Source organism: Primulina tabacum, chromosome 13, assembly GCF_025594145.1.
Source record: "Primulina tabacum isolate GXHZ01 chromosome 13, ASM2559414v2, whole genome shotgun sequence".
Taxonomy (NCBI): domain Eukaryota; kingdom Viridiplantae; phylum Streptophyta; class Magnoliopsida; order Lamiales; family Gesneriaceae; genus Primulina; species Primulina tabacum.
This window is the reverse complement of record NC_134562.1, coordinates 38,123,457-38,150,315: the sequence shown is the minus strand read 5'-3', so window position 1 is coordinate 38,150,315 and position 26,859 is coordinate 38,123,457. Positions and strand designations below refer to the sequence as shown.

The following is a 26,859-nucleotide window of genomic DNA, read 5'->3' as shown; positions in this document are numbered from 1 at the left end:
CTTTTTTAAATTTTAATATTTGATCCTATGAAGCTAATACTAAAACCCCCAGCAAACTAACATGGAAAACTTCCTGTGAGCTTAATATGATCGAGAGTCCTCTTTAGATCAAACTCTAGCACAGACTTGTTGCCTTGCCTGAAACCATCTCCATATGCAGCTGAAGTGTCTGATTCAATCTGGTGCTTGAAAAATTCACCAAGTTTTTTCTCAAATTCGGATCGTTTACCCTTCTTCGAAGAGCTAGATGATGACGATGGAGAGGAGGAAGAGGAGGAAGCGGCTGATGAAGATGAAATGGAAGCCATATTACTACCAGAACCAGCAACAATTTCTGAATCCAACCACATATGGGCTAGCACTTGGCAGATACCTTCTTCCACATCCGGGCTTAGATTTGGATAGCCTAAGCGGAAAATTAGTTCAAGTTTTAAGTTTGACCCGGTGATTCAAGCTGAATGCCAGAGAAATGGTGGAATCAAGAAGAAAACAAAACACCTTTAAGTCGCAGCCATGCGTGCATCATCTCGTGGGCAATAATTGATCCGGTCAATAACCTGGATTAACGGAATCTTTTAACTATTCCTTGAATTCAAAACAACCAAGAATAGGCATGTGGAAACTAAGGAGATATATCTTACCGAGGAAGGCCATATAAGATGAGAATTGCTGTCACTTCACAGCGACGAACAAGCCTATAAGGCTCGGTGAACATGTCTATTATTTGATGGCCACCTATTCTCGGTTGCCTCAAAATCTGAAATTATAGTAAACTATCATCATAAATTTAATCTCATTAATTAGTCATACTTAGGATGAATCATCTTCAAAGATGTTCGTACTGTGCTAATGGTTTGTTCTTCCGACAAGCAAAGACCTCTTGTCTCAGGCATGTGGTGATGACCCTGGCCGCACAACAAATTTTAAAGAAACTCAGCAAATCTTCGTAAGAAGTGTTAAGCTGCATCAATTCTTCAGTATCCATAAAGCAAAAAACCTACATTTTTCTCTCCTTCCATGGCTTCATTTAGTGCCTGTCTCTCAACCAAGAGTAAAGGAATTTGCTGCTCCACCTTCATATTTAAACCTTCATAAAATTCTTGTATTTCAAGGTAAAGTGGTTGGCACTCATGGGTATCCATCATCGAAGAGTCCAAACACTCCAGACAGAGCTTCCTTCCATCGTCAAGAATCAAATATCTGGCATCTCCTGGCTGCATAGAGAGTTTTGCATCGATCGAGACATCGAGTATATCAAGAATGAGCATGATCGTAGCCAATTTCATGTCGAATTCACAAATATCATAGCCTATATTATGTTGAGATTATGAAGATCGCTTCCCATCGATCTTTCTTCTTCTTTCATGTTCTCACAGTAATGTGTTGCACATTACCTCAATTCTTTTTTTTAAATGTAAATACAATTTTATAGACACCTTACCTCCATTTTTTCGCAGCTGCAACAGCGAGGCGTTCCATCATTCTCATGTGAAGGGCAATACTTCTGATGCCAGAAAGGATGAGCTCTATACTCAATAAGACCAGCCATGTTTGTTGGGATCTGTACCAGAAATGAAATAATTTATATGATACACGAAGGCGATTCACAATGATCTTAGCGTGATTGAAAAATTGTTAATATGTATATTGAACTCTCATCAAACTAAAGGTTAAGAGACTCACAAATTTTTTGCAAACATCACACTTGGGGTGATGCAGGTCCTTGTAGCAGGATTTATGGTAAGGATGATTGCTAAACATTGAAAACTGAAACAGATTTTACTTCAGAGTTCAAAGATATAAAAGCAACATCAATAGGACCATCTAGTTATGATCTCAAAACCAATATCAGAAGACACAATTAAGAATTAGTTCAACACCTCGTAATCGGATATTGGCTGATTACAAGCATGGCAACTAAAACAATCAGGATGCCAAACAGCCCCCATGCAACTCAAATATCTTCCATGGCCAATTTCACTGTTACAACCAGCACAGATTCTACCAACACAAACTGTCAGTTCCAGATGTCATTGGAATCAACTATTTTACAGGAAGGAAATTGCAGCATGGAAATGCAATTTTCTTGCACTTGTTTAGTTACTTGCATTTTTCTTCCTTCATTTATCGATCTACTATAATTTGACTTAGGGCACCAATAGAAGGCGGCCAAAAATAATTTTCTAAGTAACTTTTATGTACGATGTTTCTAAGCTGGGGGTTTGACTCCCTTACCCACAGAAACAAATCTCGTCCATTCCCTACTTCACCCCATCCACCCTCGCACCCCTCTGATTTTGTGGATTTGCCCTTGGTTTGACTAATGGATATATAATCTGATTGAGTAAATACAAATCTTATAGAGAGGCATGAAAATTGGACCACAAGGAGAGTGGTTACCTGTATCCTGGAAGATAGTGGAATGGATTAGGTGGAAAGAAACTTCCGTAATCATATCGTGGTGATCGAGGTGGAAGTAGCCGAGGAGGTGATCGAGGTGGAAGTAGCTGAGGAGGTGGTTGAGGTGGAGATGATCGAGGAGGTGATGCAAGTGGAGGTGATTGAGGAGGCGATTCTGCATTCAAACTTTCTTGAAGAGCCCTAGCAAGCTGTTCATCTTCTTCCAAATGAGACTCGCTATCTATTAAGCAGAACATTAAAAATAGCGAGTTACTAAAATTGCAAGCATCAAAAACCTTCCAGAGCTTGAGCAACACTCTTCGTACCAAAAAACGTTAGAATGTTATACATCCTAGAGCTAATAAAAAAGATTGAGTATTACGTACAGACACCACCAAACAAAAGATGGTGATCACAACGTACTAAAAATCATCCCCAACAGGTAGTATATTCATAGTTAAACATTTAATAGCTTCTTGATCTTGACTTACCTATTACTTTTTTCCCTTTTTCATCCTCAGCCATAGAAAGGGCAATTGCTCGATCAATTTCTTCCTTGTCAAAATCTGACCAACTTTCCTATATATAATAAGATTAGAAATAACACTCGACATCATCAGATACTGAAAATATCTCGTACAACGCAGAAGAGATCAAAACAGTAAAGCTCATAAACTAGCAGAAAAAATCACCGTTGAAGTAGGAGGTCCTTCCCAAATTGTATCATCTCCATATTTCCCTTGATGTTGCCCTCTCGGTATATTGTGGCTGGAACCTCTGAAAATCTTGGTTAGCCACCCCATAATGCAAATTCCTAACAAACTCTGGGATGGCACTTATATCCACCGGACTATGAATGGCGAAAACAAAGAAAAAAAAAAAGAGACAAATTTAATTATGTTTTTTCCAAAATAAGGGAAATTAATATGACGATTTTCAGTCAATAACTCAAAAACCAAGGTTCAAATTCAAAGATATTAGAAAGCAACAAGTGATCTTAATAAACCAATGATTCTGCAGCAGGAATCCCAATTCAAATAAAACTAATCAATCTTAATCTCATCCATCAAGAAAGTTAATCATCCACCAAATTTCATGGCTGTTCAATGATACAGAAACACTAGACTATAAGTTAAGGGAAGGTTCTTGTCTCTTTTGAACATAGCTACTTCGATCATCCAATTATGAAGATTTATTCTTCAATACTGGAAGGTTCTTTTAGATAGTAGGGTAAGGGAAGTTTTTTGTCCACAATACCAAGAACAAAAATAGGGAAAACAACAGAATAAAGTAAATGAAATTAAATCGTGCCAGAAGATTTTACCTCAAACAATTGAAGAATCTGTAGAATTTCAAGGAATCTGATCAACCCAATATCAGATAAAGAATCCATTCACCGACTGAAACCATAGTCGCCACTAATAACTAGAGTGGTGACACCAAAGACATTCCATTTCCCACATATCTCTCTACACACCTAACAAATCAACCCACATAAGAACAATAAAGGGATACAGAAACAGATCCAATCACTCTGTGCTCATTGCTCAGTTGACTAAACCAAGAACAAAAAAGTTCTTCCGGGTTTAAAAGAAAAACAAAAGTGGAAAAGTCCTACTTCTATTCTACGCAAACACAAGCCAAAAGATGCACACTTTATTTCTGACCACTGTTAAAGAGGCATATGATGCAATGATTACAAATACCTTCTGTAAAAAATTAGGAGATAATCCAAATGGGGATTCAGTTTCAAGATTTTGCGCTATTTGTCTGACGTGGGGTCTTTTGCTTGTAGACCCTTGTCTCCCACCATTAGTACGCTAAATGCCAAGACCCATAACTGTTAACCTTTTCATTAGACAAAGCGTTGGATCTTGCCCACATTCACATCTCCTTTTTTTCTTGAATGGATGAATGAGTGAAACGAAATCTAACCAAGTAATTAATTCTTTAAAGCAAAGATTTAGGTTCTGAAAGCACGGAATTTTAAGATTGCATTAAGAAATATTTCCAAGATATTGTTGAGACAACACGAGTTAAATCCAAATAATTATATCTTTTAATTTAATTTGATATTATTTTCTCCCTCATTTTTTCCGCATCCGTCGAAATTAATCCATGTTAATAACTCTCCATCTCATCAAAAATGATGGGATCCACGAGCCACATATTCATTACATTAACACTTCCCCATTATTAACACACACTCACATTCATTTAATTTCAACTTTCATTATTTATGGGTCCCACTGTCCACTTACTCATTTTTTTTTATTTTTAATATTTCAATATCTTTCTAATATTTTTAAATTTTACAACAAATATTACTAAAAATAAATAGTATTATTATTTTAAAAATAACTTAATTCCAATATTCATTAAAATATTATTAAGAAATGAAAAAAAAGTTGGACTCTTTTATTTAAAATATTATTCAACACAATCTCTTTAAAAAAAAACACAAAATACAAAGAAAACGAATTACGATAATTGAAAAGAGAATTACATCAATCGAAAATTACATATTCCATTTCTCTCTAATTTGGTCACACAGATGTTCATGAACTATAAGCTGCTCCGGCGTCATTTGTGAAGTGTCTTTCGAAAGGATTTCGTATTCCTTAAGCAAATATTTGCTCTTTTTAGCTTCAAATTTGTTCAAAGCCGCGCTTTTGCTTTCATCTCCTCTATTGCAAGTTCTTTTTGTTTTCATTCAGATTCGTTCTTCTTTATGTCTGTATACTGAGTAAAACTTTCGAACAAACTGTCGTATCTAGTTGTCAAATCCTCCATCGATGATTTTGCTTTGTTTTTACCTTTTCTTTTTGCGGCTTTTTGACCAATTGGACGAATCTCTTCTTCATCTATATCTAAATCAATACTCGCATCTTTGTTCGATGAGGTGTTGCTAGCCCCCGACTCTGAGATTCTCGCTTTCTTTGTACCAACCAAGTGATCATCGGACTGTGGAGTGAACAGTGGACTTGTTTTCATGATTCTCCACACATGCTCCAGATTAAATGCAACTTCATTATTTTCATCACGATATTTTTCATATGCAAACCGCAATATGTCTTCATCACTATGGCCGCTTCGATAAGTATTGTAAACACTATTATAATTTGCGTTGAAGCGATTTACCTTTTTTTGGACGGTATTGTGCCAATGAGATCGAATCACGTTTAAAGCTCTCCGAGATGAACCAGCGGGACGATTGTCATTGTAGTAGTCCGCAACACGTCTCCAGAAATCATTCCCCTTCTGATCATTGCCGATGACTGGGTCATCACTCATTGTGACATACGATCTCGCTAGTAGCTCGTCTTCCTCCTTTTTCCATATTATTCGCTTCTTCGTACCCTCAACATCTACATCAGCATTTTGCACATTTTCGAGATCAACTCGTGTTTCACGGTCGGACAACTGAGTCTCTGGGACAAACGTAGGAGTTGGCGGCTCGTTTTCGAATGGCATATTGGTGGATTGTGGATTATATAATCCATAAAAATAAGGCGGCATGAAATCTGGGTTGCCTATACTTTGCCAATATTCAGGTGTAGGCGATGGATACGGAGCTCGTGAGGTGTAATTTGGATGATTCGAAGGATTTTCATAACCTTGGAAATTTGAAACAAACGGCCAATTTGGAAATTGTGGTGGATATCGTGTAGAAGAAACAAATCGTGGTCGATTTTGTGAGTTCTGACTATTGTCACCCATTTGGCTTAAAAATATGAAAAGATAAATGTTGTGGGATGAATTTGTAGAAATTGATTAGTATATATAGTGAGTAATTTCGAATATAGCCGTTGGTGCATAATTTTGCCGTTTGAAAATAGCCGTTGGTGATAATTAGCGACAGTTCCGTCGCACATAGCGACGGATGTTAAAAAACCGTCGCAAATAGCGATCTTTTTTTTTTAAAAAAACAGACGCTTTTCACTTTGCGACGGTTTACGAAAAACCGTTGCAAATTTCGAAATAACGCCGTTCATTCTGATGAATTTCTTGGCTGCCATGTCAGCCAAGATTATTAATTATTGCGCCCACATTGGTGGGCGAAAATTAATGGGTGTTATTAATACCCATTAACCAACCAATGTGGGTGCTAAGGTCATGTAACATTTTGTTAGAATTCTAAAATACAATATATTTTATAGTAGGTCTCTTGTGATACGGTCTCACGAATTTTTATCTGTGAGACGGGTCAACCCTACCAATATTTACAATAAAAAATAATATTTTTAGCATAAAAACTAATATTTTTTCATGGATGATCCGAATAAGATATCTGACTCACAGAATACGACCCGTGACCGTCTCACACAAGTTTTTGCCTATATTTTATTCAAATATTATATAACAATATAGAATTTAGGGAATTAATTGATGATGTTTAATTTTATTTTGGAGGTAAATAATCAAACATTCCATTTAAAGTAAAGGCTCTGATGAAATTTATACTGATTAATTTTTTGAGTGAACGAACATAATTCTTCAGTTATTATAAACATAATAGAATAAATATTAACATAAAAAAGTTTTTTTGTTAGGAAATAATCCCTTGAACAAGAGAAGTTCATAAGATGGTCATGTTATAGTATTTTCCAATGCAATAAAGTTACCAAACTGGAGAAGAATATGATCGTAGTATCGTGATGTCAAAATATTTTAAAATAAAATGTTGAAATATGCCATAATTATATTCATATTCCCCGATTAAAATCATATATGGTCTTCATTAAAATATAAGTCGAATTGCAAAAAAATAAAAAAATTCATGTCTTCAACTTTAAAACATAATTCCAAGATAAATTATGACTAGTAAGAGGCCTTTCAGCCATTTTTCTAACTTAAAGCAATTGTTCAATTAACCAAATATATATTATATGTGCATTATGAGTATAGTTAAATAAAATATATAATAAATCCCACATACAATTTAATTTAATAAAACCATTTTGTAGTTAGATTAGATAGTCGGCAAAAGATGAGTGATGGGAAAAAATAATAATTTAATTATTGACCGGTGGGGCAATGCCGCATGCATGAATGACGACAATTACTTTTCATCTATATTATTAATTATAATTAAATCATTCTTTGAAAATTAATTAATTAATTAAGACCAGCATGAAAGCAAGTAATTATTTCTAAAGGCAGGCTTCTAAACAACCAGTATATATGAATATGGGCTCGAAAAGGACCCGACTCTCTCTCCCAAAATGGACAAGAAATTGGACTTGGCCTCGGTCCAAACATAGCTGCCCCAAATTTTATGGATCATAATTCAAACCCGGATTATGGTGAAATGTGATGGCTGATGGGGCAGAAAAATCCTTATGGTTGTACAACTGAGTCAGGATTAATTTATTTATTTCATTAAATGCCATGCAAATAAAGATTTATCATTACAAACCTGAGTTTCTATATCATCGAAGTATTTAACGTAATATTTATATTGCGATGGTTTGACATACCTATCTCGATGACCATAGTGTTTTGTCCCAGTCTGTGGACCAAAAATTTATCGGTAGCACTTGGACCACCGCTCCCATGTGGCCGCGTCCACCCCTGCCGGCCGGGCCACCCTCAAGGACCACCGCAGTTTGGGGATCAAATCTTCCACCTATCACTTATTTCACGTCATTGTCTCGATGGCCCCATTCCCCAAAGTTGCCAAAGCCCATATTTCTTTACGGTAGATGCCTTCTTTCTTCTTTCTTTCTCTCACTTGTGCTCTTGTTTTTGTTTGTTCCCATGTTATCCTTTTTATTTTTTTAACATTCTTAATGACACTCGTGCATTGTATTATATATATTTTTTTGTAAAAATTTTTTAAAATAATAAAAAAAATGTATTGTTTTTGTCATATTTTGAAATAAACGCAAAGTATAATTGCATTATTCACAATTCGTCAACACTACTGCATTCAAAACAAATTTTAAACAAATGGGATTGTAAGTAACAATAATTCTGTCCATCGAAGTTGTTTAAACTGTTGGATGACTTGATTTGAATGACATCATTATCATCAGTTATAAATTTTGATGATATATTGAATGCTCAATCCTATATATATCAACCCAAAAAGTGGCTGATGCAACCCGGGCGAAATGGACGAGCGGGTCCGGTACTATGCTGGATTTGCTACCAAGATGTTAAAGGAAATATGAGTTAGACGTCTGGACTGAACTTCTTTCCTTCCTGGGATTTGAGAGATCTGCGAACAAGAAAGTAACCACGTGAATGAGCGCCGGAGGGGTGTCCAGCGTGACCACTCCGATGCTTAAGTCAGTGAGAAACTCAAGCAGAAAAGACCAATGTAGCCAAGTGATGGTTGTGTGATTGATGTGGAGAGTAAATGAACAATAAATGAGAGCATTCAATGTGTGAATTAATATCTGAATAGAGAATAAATGCAAGTAAAGTACCTGATATTTATAGTAGAAGATGCAATGATGACTTCGTTTTTTGTGTTGAGCATTAATTGTAGTAGGGCGGCTGATTATACCCTATTGTTCTGACATGTCAAATTTCATACTAGTCACATCCAGTCTACTCGATTTTGTCAACCATTTATGTTATTGTCATAGGGCTGTGTATACTCTATCAAGTCGGCGCCATTAAATGCTTCACTCATATCGAGGTAGCCTGGGTAAAATGCTTCTCGGGATTTCTTACGAGAGCCAGGGCATACAACGTCCCGGGGAGATAATGTCCCGGGTGCTCCTATGGCCCGGCCTCTCAACTGACTGGCCCCTCCATGAATTCTTCAAGTCGTACTATCCTCATCCTGGGCAATCATAGGACTCGGATGTTGGTCCAGTTTATTGTCTTATTGACCCGGGAACAATCCATGCTTCTGACCCGAGCACTTTTCCATGGACAGTCTCCATGGCCCGGGACGTTCCGGGTACTATCCATGACCCGGGACATCCCGAGGTATCATCAGTGGCATATGTAATATTTAATCAAAATTATTGCAGAGCATGATCATGTACAAGCTGCACTATCACGTTGAGATCATAATAACGATGACAAATTCATAATTTTCAAAGTTATTGAATGTCGCGAAATTTAGTGGTAAAAGGATACAATTGGTAAATGAGGAGGAGAAAAAAAGGTTGAAAAAAGTGGGGTCATACCATGAGAATGTTGGTCAGTCGATTAAATGTAAGCCATCAGAACAGAAAGTGACCCCGAATCGAGAAGGACATTACTGTTTGGTTCCCAATAAACAGCCCACCGTTTTGAAATTTAGGCAATGCGATTGCGTTGCTTTTCTTGGCTTTTGTGTCCAATTTAAATGTTGTTTCGGTGAAAAAAATATTTCCTCGAAATAATACTTCTTGATGGGTACATCAATAATTTTTGAAGAGATGCAGTCTTTGAATCAATTAAACTGAATATTATTTTGGTCATTTTTTATTATCCAAATTAGACGAACTAAAAAATCAATAAAAGATTTCGTCCAGGTGAACGAGTTATCTTGCAAGAATTCGTATCTGATACGTCGGGATTTTTTTTAAAAAAAAATTTCAATTTGTTATTAAAAATTAGATATGCAATTTCAAATTTGTTGTCTAATTTCTCAAAGGTATGTAAAAAAAAATTACAATTTGTTATTAAAAATTAGATATGCAATTTCAAATTTGTTGTCTAATTTCTCAAAGGTATGTAATATTTCTACGGTTCGGACCAATGATAGACGAGACAGAAATAATAAAGAAAGATGAATAGAGTGGTTGGTGGAGCACTGAAGTCATAGGCTTAATTACTAAGTAAAACATAAGGTATGTTGCTTAAACATCGTCCCATAACTCGAATTTTTGTCGGTTAATGTTTTACATCATCATTAGGTGGAAGGTACATTTTCTAAGCTGTTTTCTACTTCAATTTATATGCAATTACAAGCAATCGTCGACTTATTTTGATTTTGTTACATAATCGTCGACTTATTTTGATTTTAGGCAAAAAATTTGTGTGAGATGATCTTACAGATCATATTTTGTTAGATGGATCTCTTATTTGTGTCATCCATGAAAAAACATTACTTTTTATGCTAAGAATATTACTTTTTATTGTGAATATCGGTATGGTTGGCTCGTCTCACATATAAAGATTCGTGAGATCGTCTCACAAGAGACATACTCTTGATTTTATTACAATGTTCAACTCATGAGTGAACACTATATTAATTACTCATAGCAGTATAAATGACAGAGATCTCATCGGTCTCTCGCCTCTATGACAAGCCTATTCATGAAAAAATATTTCACTAAAATATATTATCCTAACAAGAATTCAATCATTTGATTATGAAATTTATAATGCTATTTGTTTATGATAAAATATTATAGCCGTGTATGATCAATTAGCGAGGATAAAAAAATCGATTGACTTATTGCGCAAAAGGGAAGTCTTAAAAGCGAAACTTATGACGGTTCGTGAAATGAAGGTCCCCAAGTGGTGTTGTGGTCACATAATAATAAAGTTAGGTTATGTGAATTATCTGCCTAAAAGTTGGAAGAAAAGCGAGGGGAAAATAATAATATAATTAACGTCAAAAGGGCGAACAAAATATACAAAACATTCATTTTAGTCATGCATGTGTATTGGTGTGTGAAATTTTTATTTCGGTATATTTCGTTGAATTAATTATAGTCCTTCTTTCCAACATAATGTTACTAAACAACCAATTGTATTGTTAAAATTGTTATGATACAGTTTTTCTTGTGTCCAAGACGCAGCGAAAGTTTTAAAGTTTTTATTTTGACATTCAAAATATTCTTTGGACACTCGCATGATTTAACTAAATAAACATACATAAGATGTTTAATATATATCTTTTAGTGAATAATTTTCACTTGACTCCAACTACTCTAGTATTAGCGGATATAGCTCTTATTGTATTTCTCTACGAACTTTCTTCGATCTATTAATCTGGTCCACGACTGGAATATTTATTACTCTTCTAAATTGCACTAGAAAAATAGAAGATATATTGAGTAGAGATAGAACACGAAGAAAAAATCGACTCAATACTATTAATTAAGACAAACCGAATTTTTCTTGCAACAAGAAAAAGATTTCGAGAGCTGAACTCCGATAAACCTTGGGAAGAGCCAATCTCTATATCAAAAACTTTCGGATGCAATTTTTTTTTGTAAATAAGAATCAAAATTCTTATTATTATTTCTAATATTTTATTTACTTAATTAATTAGATTAATTAAGTTACTTAAAGATTCTAAAATATGCATGCCAAATCATAGTCAATCTCGATTTTTATTGCATTGTTTTTAGAATATCATGCATTAATTTTATTTTACTTTGTGTGCAATTTTTTAAAATTATAGTATCATGAATATTTCCATATTACATAAATCGATATCATATTTTATAAAAAAAAAACTTAATGTGCTATATTTTAACTCAATTAAAACACAATTTGATTATTAAAGCCTATTTGAACTTTAATAAATTAGTATGATTAGCTTATACTCTTACAAGATCCCATGATCCATGCTCTCATTATATTAATCTCGATCGGTGATCGAATATCATTGATGTGACAATTTCAACTTGTTCGTTATTATGATGCACGCTTTAATTTCGAGATCAACAATGTCTAAATAAGGCATGTGCATTTCTTTTGACTCTCTTTAACAATTAAACTATCAAAATTTCTATAAGCTTTTATAAATTTTATTTATAAGCTTATAGATTGATCATGTCAGACTTATTTCTTAAATTCAACTCATTGAATTCATTATCTCAACGGTAACAAGTAAACAAGCGCTTGTGCGACCCTCAATGGTTCATGGATACATCTAACTGTGGGTTCACAACTCTTTGTGATTCAGTACAATTTCTTTTATTTTGGCTTACCCTAATTTGACAACATTCTATGCACCAACATATGATCATGAGAATGTTATAAACAATTTTGTGATTAAACCAATTGAATCATGGTAAAAGCATCTGTCAGACAACATCAGCACATACATGACTAAAAATGACATTTATGGGCTCGTAACATAAACAAAAACAAAAACTGATATCAAAGCAAATTACTTGTTCTGCCCTAAAAACGGGGAAACGTTGATGGGGAAGTGGTTGTGCTTTGTTTTTCACTTGGATAGGGACTTCAGTGTGTTTTCGCTTTTGCTTTGTATCATAACATTTCCTTTTCCATTCTCAATTGGCAAAAACACTATAACTATTCCCATGCAAATTTATTAACGTTGACGCTTCCTCGTACAAATTAGATAACCCTTGTTAACCATTCTTTCTCTTTAATTCACTTGTGCTGCTGCTGCATCGATCTTACCATTTTAATCACAACATATATGTTTTTTTTTTTCTTTCGCTTCAAATAAAGTAGAGACCCCCTAAAGTGATGTCAATTTTGTCAATACTTTTCCACATTAAACAGTGGTTGGCTATGGTTTATTTTTCAGACGAGAAAGCGACAGAGGATATATAGAGATGCTAAGGAATTCTAGATATCCTATGCTAGCTGTTTGTAATGATTATGTATAAATTTTGAAGCCTTAATTTATCTTCCATAAATAATTATTGAACATGAACATGGATGCATAATATTCTTTTATCTTATGTAAACTGCGTATGGTCATGTATTTTTGTTCCTTAATCAAATTAACGGATATATGTATGTTCAAAACTTATTTTCCGAGATCAAATAATTTTATTCGTATGACTTCTGAGGAAATAACCTATATTCATTCGAGTGTTATGCAATTTGGGAAATCACTACAAATATGAGGCACATGTGAAGCCAACTCTAGCAAATTAGAGTAATAATAAATACAAATCTAAAAGGATATGATATGAATCATAATTATATATATATATATATAATTATTGGATTTATATAGCGGTTAGTTAGTTAGTTAGTTAATGGTTAATTGTGTAGTTAGTTGATATAGTTAGCTAATAGCAGTTAGATGATAGTTAGGGTCAATATATGGGAACACCACTGTAGAACTCAATTTCATTCAGTTTTTCCTGATTCAATAAACGAGAAGTACTCTTCGTCCTCATCTCTCGTAATAATAATCGGTGGGAACGAAGTGGTCCTATACATGTATATTCGCTGATGAGTGGATATAAGAGAGACAGAGCTACTCGATGCAACCACCAGTACTGTAATTAGGTCGACAAAAGAAAATTAAATAAGTTGTGATTTCATATATTCTGAAAAATAAATCGTGACAAAAATTATATATATAGCGTTTGATATTAGTTTTTGAACAATCAATTGCGTTCAATCTGGAGAGGTGGTTGGATGAGATTCACTCAGTTTAAGACAAAAAAATTATGTATCCAAAAACAAGGAAAGATAACGACTTAGAATTTTATCGATGTAAACAAAAATAATAAAAATTTGTGTATATACGGGCAATTATCAACTATGGATCCCTGTACGTACGTAGTTAAACGAATGTTTGCTTTCTGTCAACAGCGGACCCAATATAGAGGCGAGGGACCGATCGTTCTTTCTTTTCTATAAAAAAACGTAAGTTTCATCTCCCCAATTCATTTAATAGCCATGTCTGGCCTTGACTTGTCCCCACAACTACATATCATGGATCTTCCCCCGACAGACGTAAGACCATGCAATAATTCAGTATGTTTATAAAATAAAATTTATCATTTTAGTAAAATAATAATAATAATAATAATAATAATAATAATAATTACTGTACAATTTTGCTATTTTTTCCTTTTAGATGTGTGTGATCAAAAAGAGTAATAGCACGCACTGAAATTATATAAAAACCCAAGCTTTTTATTGGCATACATTTTAAATGGTCCCATCGAAAATACTCAGCTGTATATCTAAACATGTTAGACATCAACAAATATTGTCGATAATTTATAATTTTACTGAAAACATAACACAATTACCAATATTACATTCTATTATTTTGAATTTTATTGTTTTTCCAAAGTGTGTGTATAAATACAGACCCGTACAATTAAACTGTGTTTTCTAATATTTTAATGTGTCAACGAGTCATGAATTAATTAAAGAGGTATATTAACGAAAACTCTTATGACACTATTTCACGAGTCAATTTTGTTAAACAAATCTTTAAGACAACTTGACTTATAAAACTTTATTTTTTTTACGTAAAGTATTATTTTCACTATAAATATGGACCGGGTCAATCTATTTCACGGATTTAGATTAATGAGATCGTATCACAGAAAACCTACTAAAAGATATATTACGATTAATTATTGCAGTAAAGTATTGTTATATATTTACTAAAAAGAATGACTTTTATCAGAGAATTAACAAAGTTAATCCTTATCAAAATTAGTGAACTTTATTTGAGGGGAAAAAAATATAGTAGTAAAAGCAACCTTAAGTACCACATACCTAATAAACTGCATATACACTGTAATAACTCTACTACGTACCTTAAGGCTTAAAATTATAGCATATACTTGATCCATATAAAAAATTATAATGATATTCTTAAAATAATATAATTAAAATGTAAATTTAATGTTTGATGACGGTTTTATGAAAATTAAAATTAAATATTTTGACGTGAGATTGATCAAGAGATAATTAGAAGCTTGGTATTAAGAATTAAGTTAAATATAAAGTTAATTTTTTTTACAATTAATTAGGAAATTATTATAATAATTTACTTACATAAAATTTTTAAATATATTTTAGTTGTAACTAAAATATATTTATATTTTAGGAACAAAAATAATTTGTTAAAAACAACTTAAAAAAATTATTAACGCACCTATTTTAAAAAATAATTTCCAACAATAACATATGTAATCAGTTGAAATATCCTAACTTCCATCAATCAAACTTTTTTTTTTTGAAAATTCCATCAATAAAAATTATGAGTGCAATACATGATATGTGTTGGTATAAATATTCACATCGTCTAACTAAATTCGTACAAAAGAAGACAACTTTATACATATATTTGCTATAATTTTTTTGTATATCTGATATATATGATATAAAATAGTTGTTTTATTATTGCTATTCTCTTTCAAGAAGGCGATTGCTGAGAAGAACATCACTCCCTCCGCAAATTCTATGCCGGGTGATCTTCACCTGGAGTGAAAAGACACCTCAGAAACAGCAGACAGTACTCCTCTCAGAGGAAAAGAAGAATTGTTTTAAAAAAATTCAAATTCCACAGAGAAGAAAACGATGTGTGATATTCTCTAATTCGATAAATCTGCATATATTTTAGGAGGTATGTGTTAATTCGAATTCAGAAAGCTGAATTTTCAAACGACAGAAGAATTAAAAGAGTGATTAAATTTTGATGCTTTCACTTTTACTCCTGGCTTCCCTTTTTATTCTTTTCTTTGATTGATTTCTTTCATTTTTTTTTTTCAGTATGTGTAATTAAGTGATGGGTTTAAGTTTTTTGTCTTGATGGATCCATTGATGGAGCCAGGAGCTGGTGCTATGTTTTACTGAAAGAAGTGGAGATGGAGAAGAAGACTGTGATATGGGAATAGCTACGCCTCCTGCAACACCAGTTTGTGTTAACTCTCGAATAAGAGAGGTTATAATTCAATTCGATATTCGGACAAGCAAAGTTTGTTGAATTCTATGTCCCAGGATTATCATCAAGCTGGTACCTTCAGCTTCTCGAATGGATCATTCGAGAGATCCCAACAAGAACAGCAGCAGCACATGGCGCAGCAGATCCGGAAGGACAAACTGAGGATGCAAGGATTCGAAACACGGCCGCCTTTAGTCGGCATGGAAGAAGAAGAATCCGGAGGAGTTCTTCCGGTTTATGAAACTGCGGGTATGTTACAAGAAATGTTCAATTTCCCCTCGGGTGGCGTCGGAACGGCTACTGAATTGCTGGAGAATCAGATTTCGCTGGAGCATCGAATTCCCAGAACTTTTCCTCCTACCGGGCCCGCCTCCGCTGCCGATTGGTTCCTACACCGGCAAGCGATCGTCGGTTGTGGTGGACTCGGAGATTCCAAGAATCAGCATAATCAGATTTCAAACATTAATGCTGATTCAGCGGCAGTCATGCAGCTTTTCTTGATGAATCCACAGCAGCAAAGGTCACCTTCACCATCGCGGTCGCAAAATCCTCTTCCTAATTCTTCGACTATTCACATGCTGCTTCCAAATCAGTCTTCCTCTCCTTCAAATCTCCAAGCTTTTCATAATGCACCAGGCGGGGGCTACGGCCAATTCGCGTGGATTCCAAACAGCGGAAACATAACCAACCCTAATGAGATTCCAGGAGTTGTGGAAGGACAAGGGCTTTCTTTATCATTATCTTCTTCATTACAACAATTCGAAGCTGCAAAGGCCGAAGAAATGAGGATGGAAGATGGAGGAATGTTGTTTTTCGGGAAGGGGGGAGGATCAACTTCTGCAACATATCGGTTCAAGAATATGGTTGCAGGCGGCGGCGGCGGCGGCGGCGGCGGGACGTTGCGTTTTCAAGGCGGAGTTGTTCAGAACCACCAGTCGCACGTCGGTCTGGGGTCTCATTTTGGTGCGGTCAATATTCTACGAAATTCAAAGTACTCCAATGCAGCTCAAGAGTTGCTGGAAGAGTTCTGTACCGTCGGTAGGGGTCAGTTCAAGAAAATCAAATTCAAAACAAATCCTAGTTCAGGCGGAGCTGCAGGTGGTGGGAATTCATCCTCTCCTTCGAAAGATCTCCCTCCATTATCAGCCGCTGACAGGGTTGAGCATCAGAAAAAAAAGGTCAAACTATTGTCCATGCTTGACGAGGCATGTAATATCTTTCACTCTCTTCTTTATTTACTCTCTATCGGGATACAGAAAAGTCCGGCAGCTCTATACAAATGAAAGTAAATTCAATACTTTTAAGTGCGTACTAAATTTTCATATTTGTGGGGTATGATTAGAGTATGCAGGTTTTCATTTGGCAAAAGAATCGAGACTAAGCAACGACCGGCAGAATGAAATTGACCGTTCAGCAAGAAAATATTTGATGATCCAAGATTGCTAATTATTTTATAGTTTTCTTTTCTAATAACATGGTGTTTGAATAATATATTTAAACATAATAATTTTATATAATAGGTAAGATATGTTGTTGGTTTGTATTGAGAAAAGATTGCATTTTCAAATGTGACAAAGATATTCTTTCCTTCAAATCAACAATCATTTCACTGCACCAGACTCTGATTCATCCAGTTATTATCATATGTCGTATCTTGGCCTTTCTCTGTATTTGAAATAAAACTAAAATCCTTAAATCAATTAAGAAGCAAGAAATTAATTTTTTTCCCCAAAATCTTGTCATATTTGAAATGCAGGAATCTTATCACACAAAATTTATTACCATTATAATATTAATTAATCAACATCTCTCTCGGAATTATTTGTTGCTCTCTGGAAATGTACAGCCCAAGTAAATTTTTCTTCTTCCAGGTGGATAGACGATACAACCACTACTGCGACCAAATGCAAATGGTTGTGAACTCATTCGACATGGTGATGGGTTTTGGGGCGGCGGTTCCGTACACCTGTCTCGCACAGAAGGCGATGTCTCGGCATTTTCGGTGCCTGAAAGACGCTATTTCAGCCCAAATAAAGCAGACATGGGAAATTTTAGGCGAAAAAGATGCCGGCACATCGTGCATAACGAAAGGCGAGACACCGAGGCTGAGAATTCTTGAACAAAGCCTGAGGCAACAAAGAGCATTTCATCATATGGGAATAATGGAACAAGAAGCATGGAGACCTCAAAGAGGCTTGCCTGAAAGATCTGTGAACATTTTGAGAGCATGGCTTTTCGAGCATTTTCTGCATCCGTACGTATTTTACTTCACCTTTTCTCACAATTTTTTAAATTTTATTCTGGTTTTATGCAGTAAAAACCTGATAAATGAATCAAGCTTTATTATTATTGGATCAGGAGAAGCATTTAATCACTAAAGAAATTAATCATTATCGTGGCATTCTATGACGAGACAAATCTTGATGCATGCAATTATTCAGCCTTTTCTTTTTTTTTTCTTTCTTTTTCTTTTTGGGTCTTTTATCTTTTGTTATTGTCGTTTAAAGGTACTCAAACTACAGCGCCTGTTATTTTCCTTACATTTTTTTAATAAAAAAATTAGGTGAAACTAACTTCTCCTTTCCTTCACCCTCATTTTGTGAAATTTTTCTCGGGCGCATCATTCCTCCTGTATATAAATATTTTCGAGCAAAATTTGTCTAACACTCAATTTTTGCAACTGGAGATCTGATCTCTATGTTATTATATGTACTACAAAATAACGCCTGCTTAGATATTTTGCCAGATATATTTGTTAAGGCATTAAATTTTTCGCACTCAGTCAGTATAACATATGATAAGATTAATGTCACTAAATTACTTTTTATATATGAGAAATTATATATGTACCATGAAGGTTACTCATACTTACACATTACTTTTGAGATTACAAACTATCTCAAATTTATTTTTGAAAATAAAGTGTATTTGGGGTAGATTGGTAATCTCAAAAGCTATGTATAATTGTAAGTGGAGTCATTTATTATTATTATTCTAAGAAATTGGATTTTATTTGAAATATATATGTTGTGTTCAGGGCGAACGATGAAAAGGGAAGTTTTGAAATGTTGATTTTTAACTACCCATAAATAAATTAAATGGCTCTGGATTAAAAAATTTATGTATAATTTCGCTTACTTTTTTCCCCTTCACAACGTTGAGTAAAATTTCTTGGTGGGGTTCTAGGTCGTCAATAGATGGAAGGAAGGAGAGGCGTGCAACTGCCCTTTTCAATTCTGAACCTTCTGCATCTGTTATGTACTGCATCTGCATGCTCTGATAGATTGTCACGTTCATGCAGCAAAAAGAAATTAAAAAGAAACATAAAAAAGTATTATTTACTGTATATGAGAGTATTTTTCTTGCTGCATAAATCCAATACTTGGTTAAAGTTTGGTTGTCACTTTAATTTTAGGTTTGGAATCTAATGAGTGATGTCGTTTTCTTTTCTGATGTGTATCGTCGTCTCAGGTACCCTGGTGATGCAGATAAGCATCTGCTGGCGCGACAGACTGGCTTATCAAGAAACCAGGTATTCTAATTGTTTCTCTCTCTTTCTCTTTCACGCTCGCATTCCTTTTTTTTTCCTTTGGAAAACTGGTAGCTGGCACGCATAAACATATAGGTGTTAGAATATAATATATTATTGTTAGCTCTCAAGGGTAGATTAGTCATTTATTCTTTTTGTGTTTACCCTAGGTATATAAACATATTCTCTTTGTATTCTTTATTCAGTTTTACAATACTACGACTTGAGTCCTTCCGCTCACTCTCTATTTCTTCATGGTATCAGAGCCTCCATCTCATGGATCTGTCAATCGTAGAGAAGAACTGTGTTCGTACAACTTTTCGTTCGTCTAGTTTCTCTTTGGTAATCGACTTCTTCTCTGCATCGTGTTTTGTTTTATTCGTTCGGTTTTGTTTGGTTTTGGCATCATGGCTACTCGTAAAGACGATTCTCTTCAGTCAATTAGTGTTCAATTGGATGGAAAAAATTATTCGTATTGGGGTTATGTTATGAAGAATTTCTTGCGGGGGAAATCGATGTGGGGCTATGTCACAGGTGTACGAGACAAGCCTACAGACCAGACGAACCCTGATTATGCTGTGTCATTGGATGTTTGGGAGGCAGATAATTCGAAGATTATTACGTGGATTAATAATTCTGTTGCGCACTCAATAGGTGCTCAATTGGCGAAATACGAGACTGCTAAGGAGGTTTGGGATCATCTGGCACGCTTGTATACACAGTCTAATTTTGCCAAACAATATCAATTGGAGACAGATATTCGTGCCCTTCAGCAGAAAGATATGAGCATCCAAGAATTTTATTCTGCCATGTCTTCACTCTGGGATCAATTGGCATTAACAGAATCTGCAGAATTGCGAGCATTCTCACCTTATATTGCTCGGAGAGAAGAACAGCGCTTGGTACAGTTTTTGATGGCACTTCGGAATGATTTTGAGGGTCTGCGTGGGACGATTCTTCATCGTAACCCAATTCCTTCTGTTGACTCGGTTGTAAGTGAATTGTTAGCTGAAGAGATTCGTCTTAAGTCTCACGTTGACAAAGGGACAATCCCGATTACACCATCTGTCTTTGCAGCTCCTCAATGACCTCAAGCTAATCACCAAAACAGGTCAAATACGAAGGTTTCTCAAGATGAGTGTGCATTTTGTAAAGAGAAGGGGCACTGGAAAGCTCAATGCCCACTATTGTTGAGTAAAGAAAAAGTGCAGCCGCAACAGCAACAACAACGACCACACAACACTCCGTGGAAACCACAGCAGCAACATCAGCCATCTCAGAACACTCCATGGAAACCACATCAGCAGCAGCAGCCATCTCAGAACACTCCATGGAAACCTGGTAATCCATCAAACCAGTGGACATATCGACCACCTCAGTCTAACAATGCAGTTGCTGCACCGTCTTTGGATCCGTATTTGTTTGAGCAGTTTCAACAGTTCCTCGCTTCACAGCCTCATGCTATGTCAGCTTCTTCACATATAGGTTTGTCATCCTCTGGCACTTCAGGTATATCTTCGTCCATCTGGGTCTTGGGTTCAGGAGCATCTCATCATATGTCTCCTGATTTGTCATCTTTTGCTTCTTTGTCTCACAATTCTTCCATTGAAATTGTGACTGCTGATGGTACACCTATGCCATTAGTAGGCGTTGGTTCTCTTGTTACGTGTTGTTTATCTCTTCCCGATGTATACTATATTCCCAATCTTACACTTAATCTTGTTTCGGTCAGTCAATTATGTGAGTCTGGATACTTAGTCTACTTCTCTTCTTCAAATTGTTATGTGCAGGACCCGCGATCCCAGAGGCTGATTGGGACATGCCGTAGACAGGGGGGACTTTATGTTTTGGATTATCTCAGAGTACCAGATGTTGCAGCATCTAGTGTGGATCTCTCTTCTTTTCGTTTGAGTCAGTCGTCTTCTGTTTTTTATTTATGGCATAATCGTCTAGGACACGTTTCCGTGTCTCGTTTGAATTTTTTAGCGTCTACAGGAGCACTAGGAACTTTGAAAAGTCATGATATTTCTGATTGTAGTGGTTGTAAACTGGCAAAATTTTCGGCATTACCTTTTTATAAAAGTCTATCTTTTTCTCCTACTCCTTTTGATCTTGTTCATTCAGATGTGTGGGGACCACCTCCTGTTCCCACGAAAGGGGGGTCGAGATATTATGTTTCTTTTATTGATGATTGCACTCGTTATTGTTGGATTTATCTGATGAAACATAGATCTGATTATCTTGCTATTTTCAATGATTTTAAAGCTCTTGTGAAAAATCAACATTCAGCTGTCATCAAGTGTTTTCGTTGTGATTTGGGGGGGTGAATACACTTCTAATGATTTTTCGCGTTTGCTTGCTTCTGATGGTACCATACGTCAAACCTCGTGTAGAGAAACCCCTGAACAAAATGGTGTTGCCGAAAGAAAACATAGACATATTGTTGAAACAGCTCGCTCTTTCTTACTGTCTTCTAATGTTCCTAGTGCATTTTGGGGTGAAGCAATTCTTACTGCTATTCACGTGATCAATAGAATCCCAACTTCACACAATTCAGGTTTGTCACCCTTTGAAAAAATGTATGGTCATGCTCCTGATTATTCTTCATTGCGTGTTTTTGGTTGTGCCTGTTTTGTTCTCCGACCGCAGATCGAGCACAATAAGTTGTCTCCGCGCTCTGCTCTGTGTGTTTTCCTAGGTTATGGTATTGGTCAAAAAGGGTATCGATGCTTTGATCCAATTAGTCAAAAACTTTATGTCTCTCGTCATGTTGTGTTTCTTGAACATGTTCCATTCTTTTCTATACCTGTTAGTTCGCATAATATGACACATGCAGATCTTATTCGTATTGACCCTTTCACCTCCGACACCGACGAGACTTTGCCCACAACCACACTAGAGACTCCTGCTCCTCTAAATCCCCCTACAACAACCCAATCATCTCCTGGCATCGCGGATAATCCTCCACTCCGTCAGTCCACTCGGGTTCGTAAGTCTACTCGACTACCTGATTTTGCTTATTCCGTGTTATTCTAGCTCTTTCGCTTCATTTGTTGCCTCTGTTCATCGTCTCTCTGAGCCTTTATCCTATAGCGAAGCTGTTGGTAATCCACTTTGGCAGAATGCTATGGCTGAGGAACTGACTGCTCTTCATCATACTCATACATGGGATTTGGTTATGTTGCCACCCGGAAAGCACACCATTGGCTCTCGTTGGGTCTACAAGATCAAGACCAAATCTGATGGATCTATTGAACGCTACAAAGCTCGTCTTGTTGCTAAAGGTTACTCTCAGAAGCATGGCATGGATTATGAGGAAACATTTGCCCCCGTTGCTAAAATGACGACAGTTCGTACTCTAATTGCTTGTTGCTTCTGTTCGTCGATGGAAAATCTCTCAGATAGATGTCAAGAATGCTTTCTTGAATGGTGATCTTCATGAAGAAGTTTTTATGGCTCCTCCTCCTGGTGTTGCTCACCAACCTGGTGAAGTTTGTAGACTTCGTAAGGCTCTTTATGGTCTCAAACAAGCTCCTCGTGCTTGGTTTGAGAAATTTTCTATAGTGATTACTTCGCTTGGGTTTATTCCTAGTCATCATGATTCCGCATTATTTGTCAAGTGTACTCCTGCAGGTCGTATACTTCTGTCTTTATATGTTGATGACATGATAATCACCGGTGATGATATTGATGGTATTGAGGCTTTGAAGTCTGAGTTAGCTCGCTGCTTTGCTATGAAGGATTTAGGTTTGCTACGTTACTTTCTAGGAATTGAGGTTGCCTATTCTCCAAAAGATTATTTTTTATCTCAGTCAAAGTACATAGCAGATCTGTTTGAGCGTGCACGTCTAACTGATAACAGAATAGTTGATACTCCTCTTGAGACCAATGCTCGGTACTCTCTGTCAGATGGACCTCCTTTGCCAGATCCTACCTTATACCGTACTATTGTTGGCAGCTTGGTTTATCTCACTGTGACTCGTCCAGATATTGCGCATGCTGTTCATGTAGTAAGTCAGTTTGTCACTGCACCAACTACAGTTCATTGGGATGCTGTTCTTCGCATTCTCAGGTATCTTCGGGGAACTCAGTTTCAGAGTCTTTTGTTTCCCTCTACTTCCTCCTTAGAGCTGCGTGCATACTCTGATGCTGATTGGGCTGGCGATCCCACGGATCGTAAGTCAACCACTGGCTTCTGTATTTTTCTTGGAGATTCTCTTATCTCTTGGAAAAGTAAGAAACAAGCTGTTATCTCTAGATCTTCTACCGAAGCCGAGTATCGTGCTATGGCTTCAACTACTTGCGAGATTGTTTGGTTACGTTGGTTGCTTGCGGATTTCGGTATTCTTCTTTGTCATCCTACTCCGTTATATTGTGATAATCAGAGTGCAATTCAGATTGCACGCAATTCAGTTTTTCATGAGAGGACAAAGCACATTGAGATCGATTGTCACGTCACTCGTCATCATCTCCAGCTTGGCACCATCACGTTACCTTTCGTTCCTTCTTCTCTGCAGATAGCTGATATGTTTACCAAGGCACATTCCGCTTCGCGCTTTCGTTTTTTGTCTGACAAACTCTCCATGCTTTTAGCTGTAGCATCGTGAGTTTGAGGGGGATGTTAGAATATAATATATTATTGTTAGCTCTCAAGGGTAGATTAGTCATTTATTCTTTTTGTGTTTACCCTAGGTATATAAACATATTCTCTTTGTATTCTTTATTCAGTTTTACAATACTACGACTTGAGCCTTCCGCTCACTCTCTATTTCTTCGATAGGAATATCGAGGAACAAGTATGTATAAAACCTGCTAATATCACTTTACAAATTTAGTTAGTGCATGCATGTTTGTTATATCTTGATTTAGCTTGTAAAATTATCACATGCATGCTTTATCTTCAGTAGTGGTAACCATGGATTTAAAAGGCATATTGATCGTTAAATGGGGTCGATGGGGGTGTACTGGCGCACAGTAAAAATTATACCCATATCATAACCCAAATTGTACTGGGAAACTTTTTGGATGGAATTTTGCAAAGATTGATGTAATAATTGTTTTTGTTGAAAGAAAAAGCTAGGCAACTCCATCCTTTCGATTAATTATTTGGATCCTTTCATGATCTGCATATATAAAAACACACAAATTCTGACGTAGAATGTAGTACAGGATGTAACCGTGTAAGAAATGCAAGTTTGCAGTGGTCTACATATCTTTTTAATTTCCACTCCTTCCGTACGCATGCATGGGATTGAGGCAGTACCACAAAATTTAGTGTCCTTTCAGCCTGCATCGCTGAATGGAAACTGCACGCGTATTTAGGTTCAATGATTTCCTATAATCCCCCAATCAATTCATGGTACGTAGACGATAGATGGAAAATGTAAAATAATAGAGGGCCGCCATATTTTTTTTTACCAAGTGGGATTTTGGCCCGGTATTCTTGGATGTTAAGGCCTCGTTTTTACTGATCATAACATTTAAAATTGACAGAAACTTATCGTCAACATGTGTTTCTTTGGTTGAGCCGTCGATGTGCTTCTTTAAACTGATAAAAACAATTGCTAGTGGTGATCACCAGTTAATTATCCATTGATCGATCATGATCATGTTGCCGGATCGAGAGCCGAAATGGCTGGCAGACATTTAGGAAGTTGCATCTTAAAATTCCTAGGTCATTATTATTATCATTAAACCGGCCACCACCCAGTTGGAATCTTAGGTTTATATATATTTATATACACGTGTTTAATGTTTTTACTTTTTATGATTTTGTATCGTTAGCAGGTTTCAAACTGGTTTATTAATGCCAGGGTACGGTTATGGAAACCCATGGTGGAGGAGATGTATCAACAAGAATCCAAAGAAGAGGCAGAAGAAAGTCAGCGGGACCATAGCAGCAGCAGCAGCGCTGCAGGTGCCCACATCAGTACTAATGCACAAACTCCGACGCCTTACTCAGCCACTACTCCCGCCGCCGCCGTATTTACTCCTCCTCCAGCAGGCAAAAGATCAGAAATCAGTGCCACCGAAAACGATCCTTCCTTCATGGAAATTAACAGGCAACGCTTCCCGGAAACCCAGGCCATGATTAGCGGGAACATGCCATTAACCGCCTCCCACTCGATGGCGCCGCATCTTCCGGCAATGCACGAGTCCGACGCTCCAAGCCGGAATCATGCAGACGGGGAGTCAACCCTCAGGGGGCTTGGGGTTAGTGCAGGTGACGTGTCATTGACGTTGGGGCTGCGTCATGCCGGTAACATATCGGAGAAGAATCCTTTCTTGGGTTGTTAGATTGATTAAATTATTCTGCGGTTGCTTCTTCTTGAATAAGTGTTCCAACTTTATTCTTTTCCTTTCTTCTAGACAAAATTAAATACATGCATTATGAGATTTCAGAAGCAATTGTTAGCAACATGTACGATATTACAAATATAAGTGTATATATAGTTCAAAAAATATTCCACGATTTATTTAGCATGTGTATTTTTTTATTAAATTATACAATAATGTGAAAAGTAAAACTATATGTTGCGTTGTAGAATTTGGTATTGACTAGTGAAACTAATGGGTTATCTTTAATTAATTAAAGAAATTTTGTCGAGTATATATTACTATAAATCTATAATATGAGCAAGTTTTTTTGACAATTAAGTGTTGACTATTCTTGGTTTCTTACAAGAACAGTAAAATTTAGGGAGATTTTCTTAAATAGACTTCACACAATTACTATAATCAATTTTAGCCTTCAATTAAATTAATTTACCAAAATAGTCTTTTTAATCATATCAAATTACATAGATATTCCTTATCATTCCCCATCAAATTTTTTTATCTTAAACTCTTTATTTGATTTTCGCAATTTCTCGAATAATCTTATGAATTCCATGCATTTGGACATAGAGTGATGATAATTTGAGATAATTCTTTTGTCAAGTATCATTTTTATGTATTTTATTTTTTGAAGGTTTGTTGTACATACTCATAAACTGTTAGCATGGAATAAAGTAGAGACTTAATTGAGACATTCAGATTTTTTGTTTATATTTGTATAAACTCACATTGATGTAAGTTGTGGGGACCCGGACGCTAATCATCTTCTTAATCGTTAATAGGATCAATATACTAGTCAAGTAATTAGGGTCATAAATTTTTTCCTTAAATTGCGGAACGTAATGGACTTGATACAATATACACATCAGTATACCAGTACAAATTTAATACAACAATGTGAATTCAAACTAACTAAGGTTCAACTACTACATGTCAAGAGCTGGAACCTATTTACATCCAAGTCCGGAATCACCACGCTAATCTCAATCTCTCATCTTCTTCTCGACCC

The 26,859-nt window shown here is 35.9% G+C and overlaps 3 protein-coding genes across 6 annotated transcripts; 1 reads left to right on the top strand and 2 right to left on the bottom strand.

The window, feature by feature from the left end:
* Positions 1-32: 32 nt before the first annotated feature.
* Positions 33-4,332, bottom strand: LOC142522237 (protein DA1-related 1-like). Of its 4 annotated transcripts, XM_075625462.1 has the most exons (13): positions 4,107-4,332; positions 3,725-3,877; positions 3,093-3,250; positions 2,892-2,979; positions 2,401-2,641; positions 1,881-2,001; positions 1,684-1,767; positions 1,442-1,561; positions 1,002-1,214; positions 843-905; positions 642-757; positions 499-557; positions 33-406 (listed from the first exon to the last, which is right to left on the bottom strand). In XM_075625462.1, the coding sequence occupies exons 3-13, from the start codon at positions 3,201-3,203 to the stop codon at positions 57-59; spliced, it is 1,566 nt and encodes a 521-aa protein (XP_075481577.1). In that variant the 5' UTR covers positions 3,204-3,250; positions 3,725-3,877; positions 4,107-4,332; the 3' UTR covers positions 33-56. The 4 variants fall into 4 exon arrangements, with proteins under 4 accessions (XP_075481577.1, XP_075481574.1, XP_075481578.1 ...); XM_075625459.1 differs by lacking the exon at positions 4,107-4,332 and having other exon boundaries at positions 3,725-4,091; XM_075625463.1 differs by lacking the exon at positions 4,107-4,332 and having other exon boundaries at positions 3,093-3,177; positions 3,725-4,091.
* A 777-nt stretch (positions 4,333-5,109) lies between these two features.
* LOC142522117 (glutathione S-transferase T3-like) lies at positions 5,110-6,120 on the bottom strand. The gene has a single exon (XM_075625269.1). The coding sequence runs from the start codon at positions 6,118-6,120 to the stop codon at positions 5,110-5,112; it is 1,011 nt and encodes a 336-aa protein (XP_075481384.1).
* A 9,289-nt stretch (positions 6,121-15,409) lies between these two features.
* LOC142522139 (BEL1-like homeodomain protein 2) lies at positions 15,410-25,990 on the top strand. Its single transcript, XM_075625288.1, is given in 6 exon segments — positions 15,410-15,667; positions 15,814-15,970; positions 15,973-17,190; positions 17,857-18,239; positions 19,457-19,517; positions 25,302-25,990. Coding segments are annotated over 5 exon segments (2,214 nt in total). The 5' UTR covers positions 15,410-15,667; positions 15,814-15,928; the 3' UTR covers positions 25,812-25,990.
* The last annotated feature ends 869 nt before the right edge of the window (positions 25,991-26,859 follow it).

Excerpts from the sequence above, each read along its gene's own strand:
- LOC142522237 (XM_075625462.1), bottom strand. The coding sequence starts at position 3,203 with ATGGGGTGGCTAACCAAGATTTTCAGAGGTTCCAGCCACAATATACCG. Across the intron at positions 2,980-3,092 it reads AAGGACCTCCTACTTCAACG|GAAAGTTGGTCAGATTTTGA; the intron begins GTGATTTTTTCT and ends TATTATATATAG. Across the intron at positions 2,642-2,891 it reads AAAAGGGAAAAAAGTAATAG|ATAGCGAGTCTCATTTGGAA; the intron begins GTAAGTCAAGAT and ends TCTGCTTAATAG.
- LOC142522117 (XM_075625269.1), bottom strand. The coding sequence starts at position 6,120 with ATGGGTGACAATAGTCAGAACTCACAAAATCGACCACGATTTGTTTCT.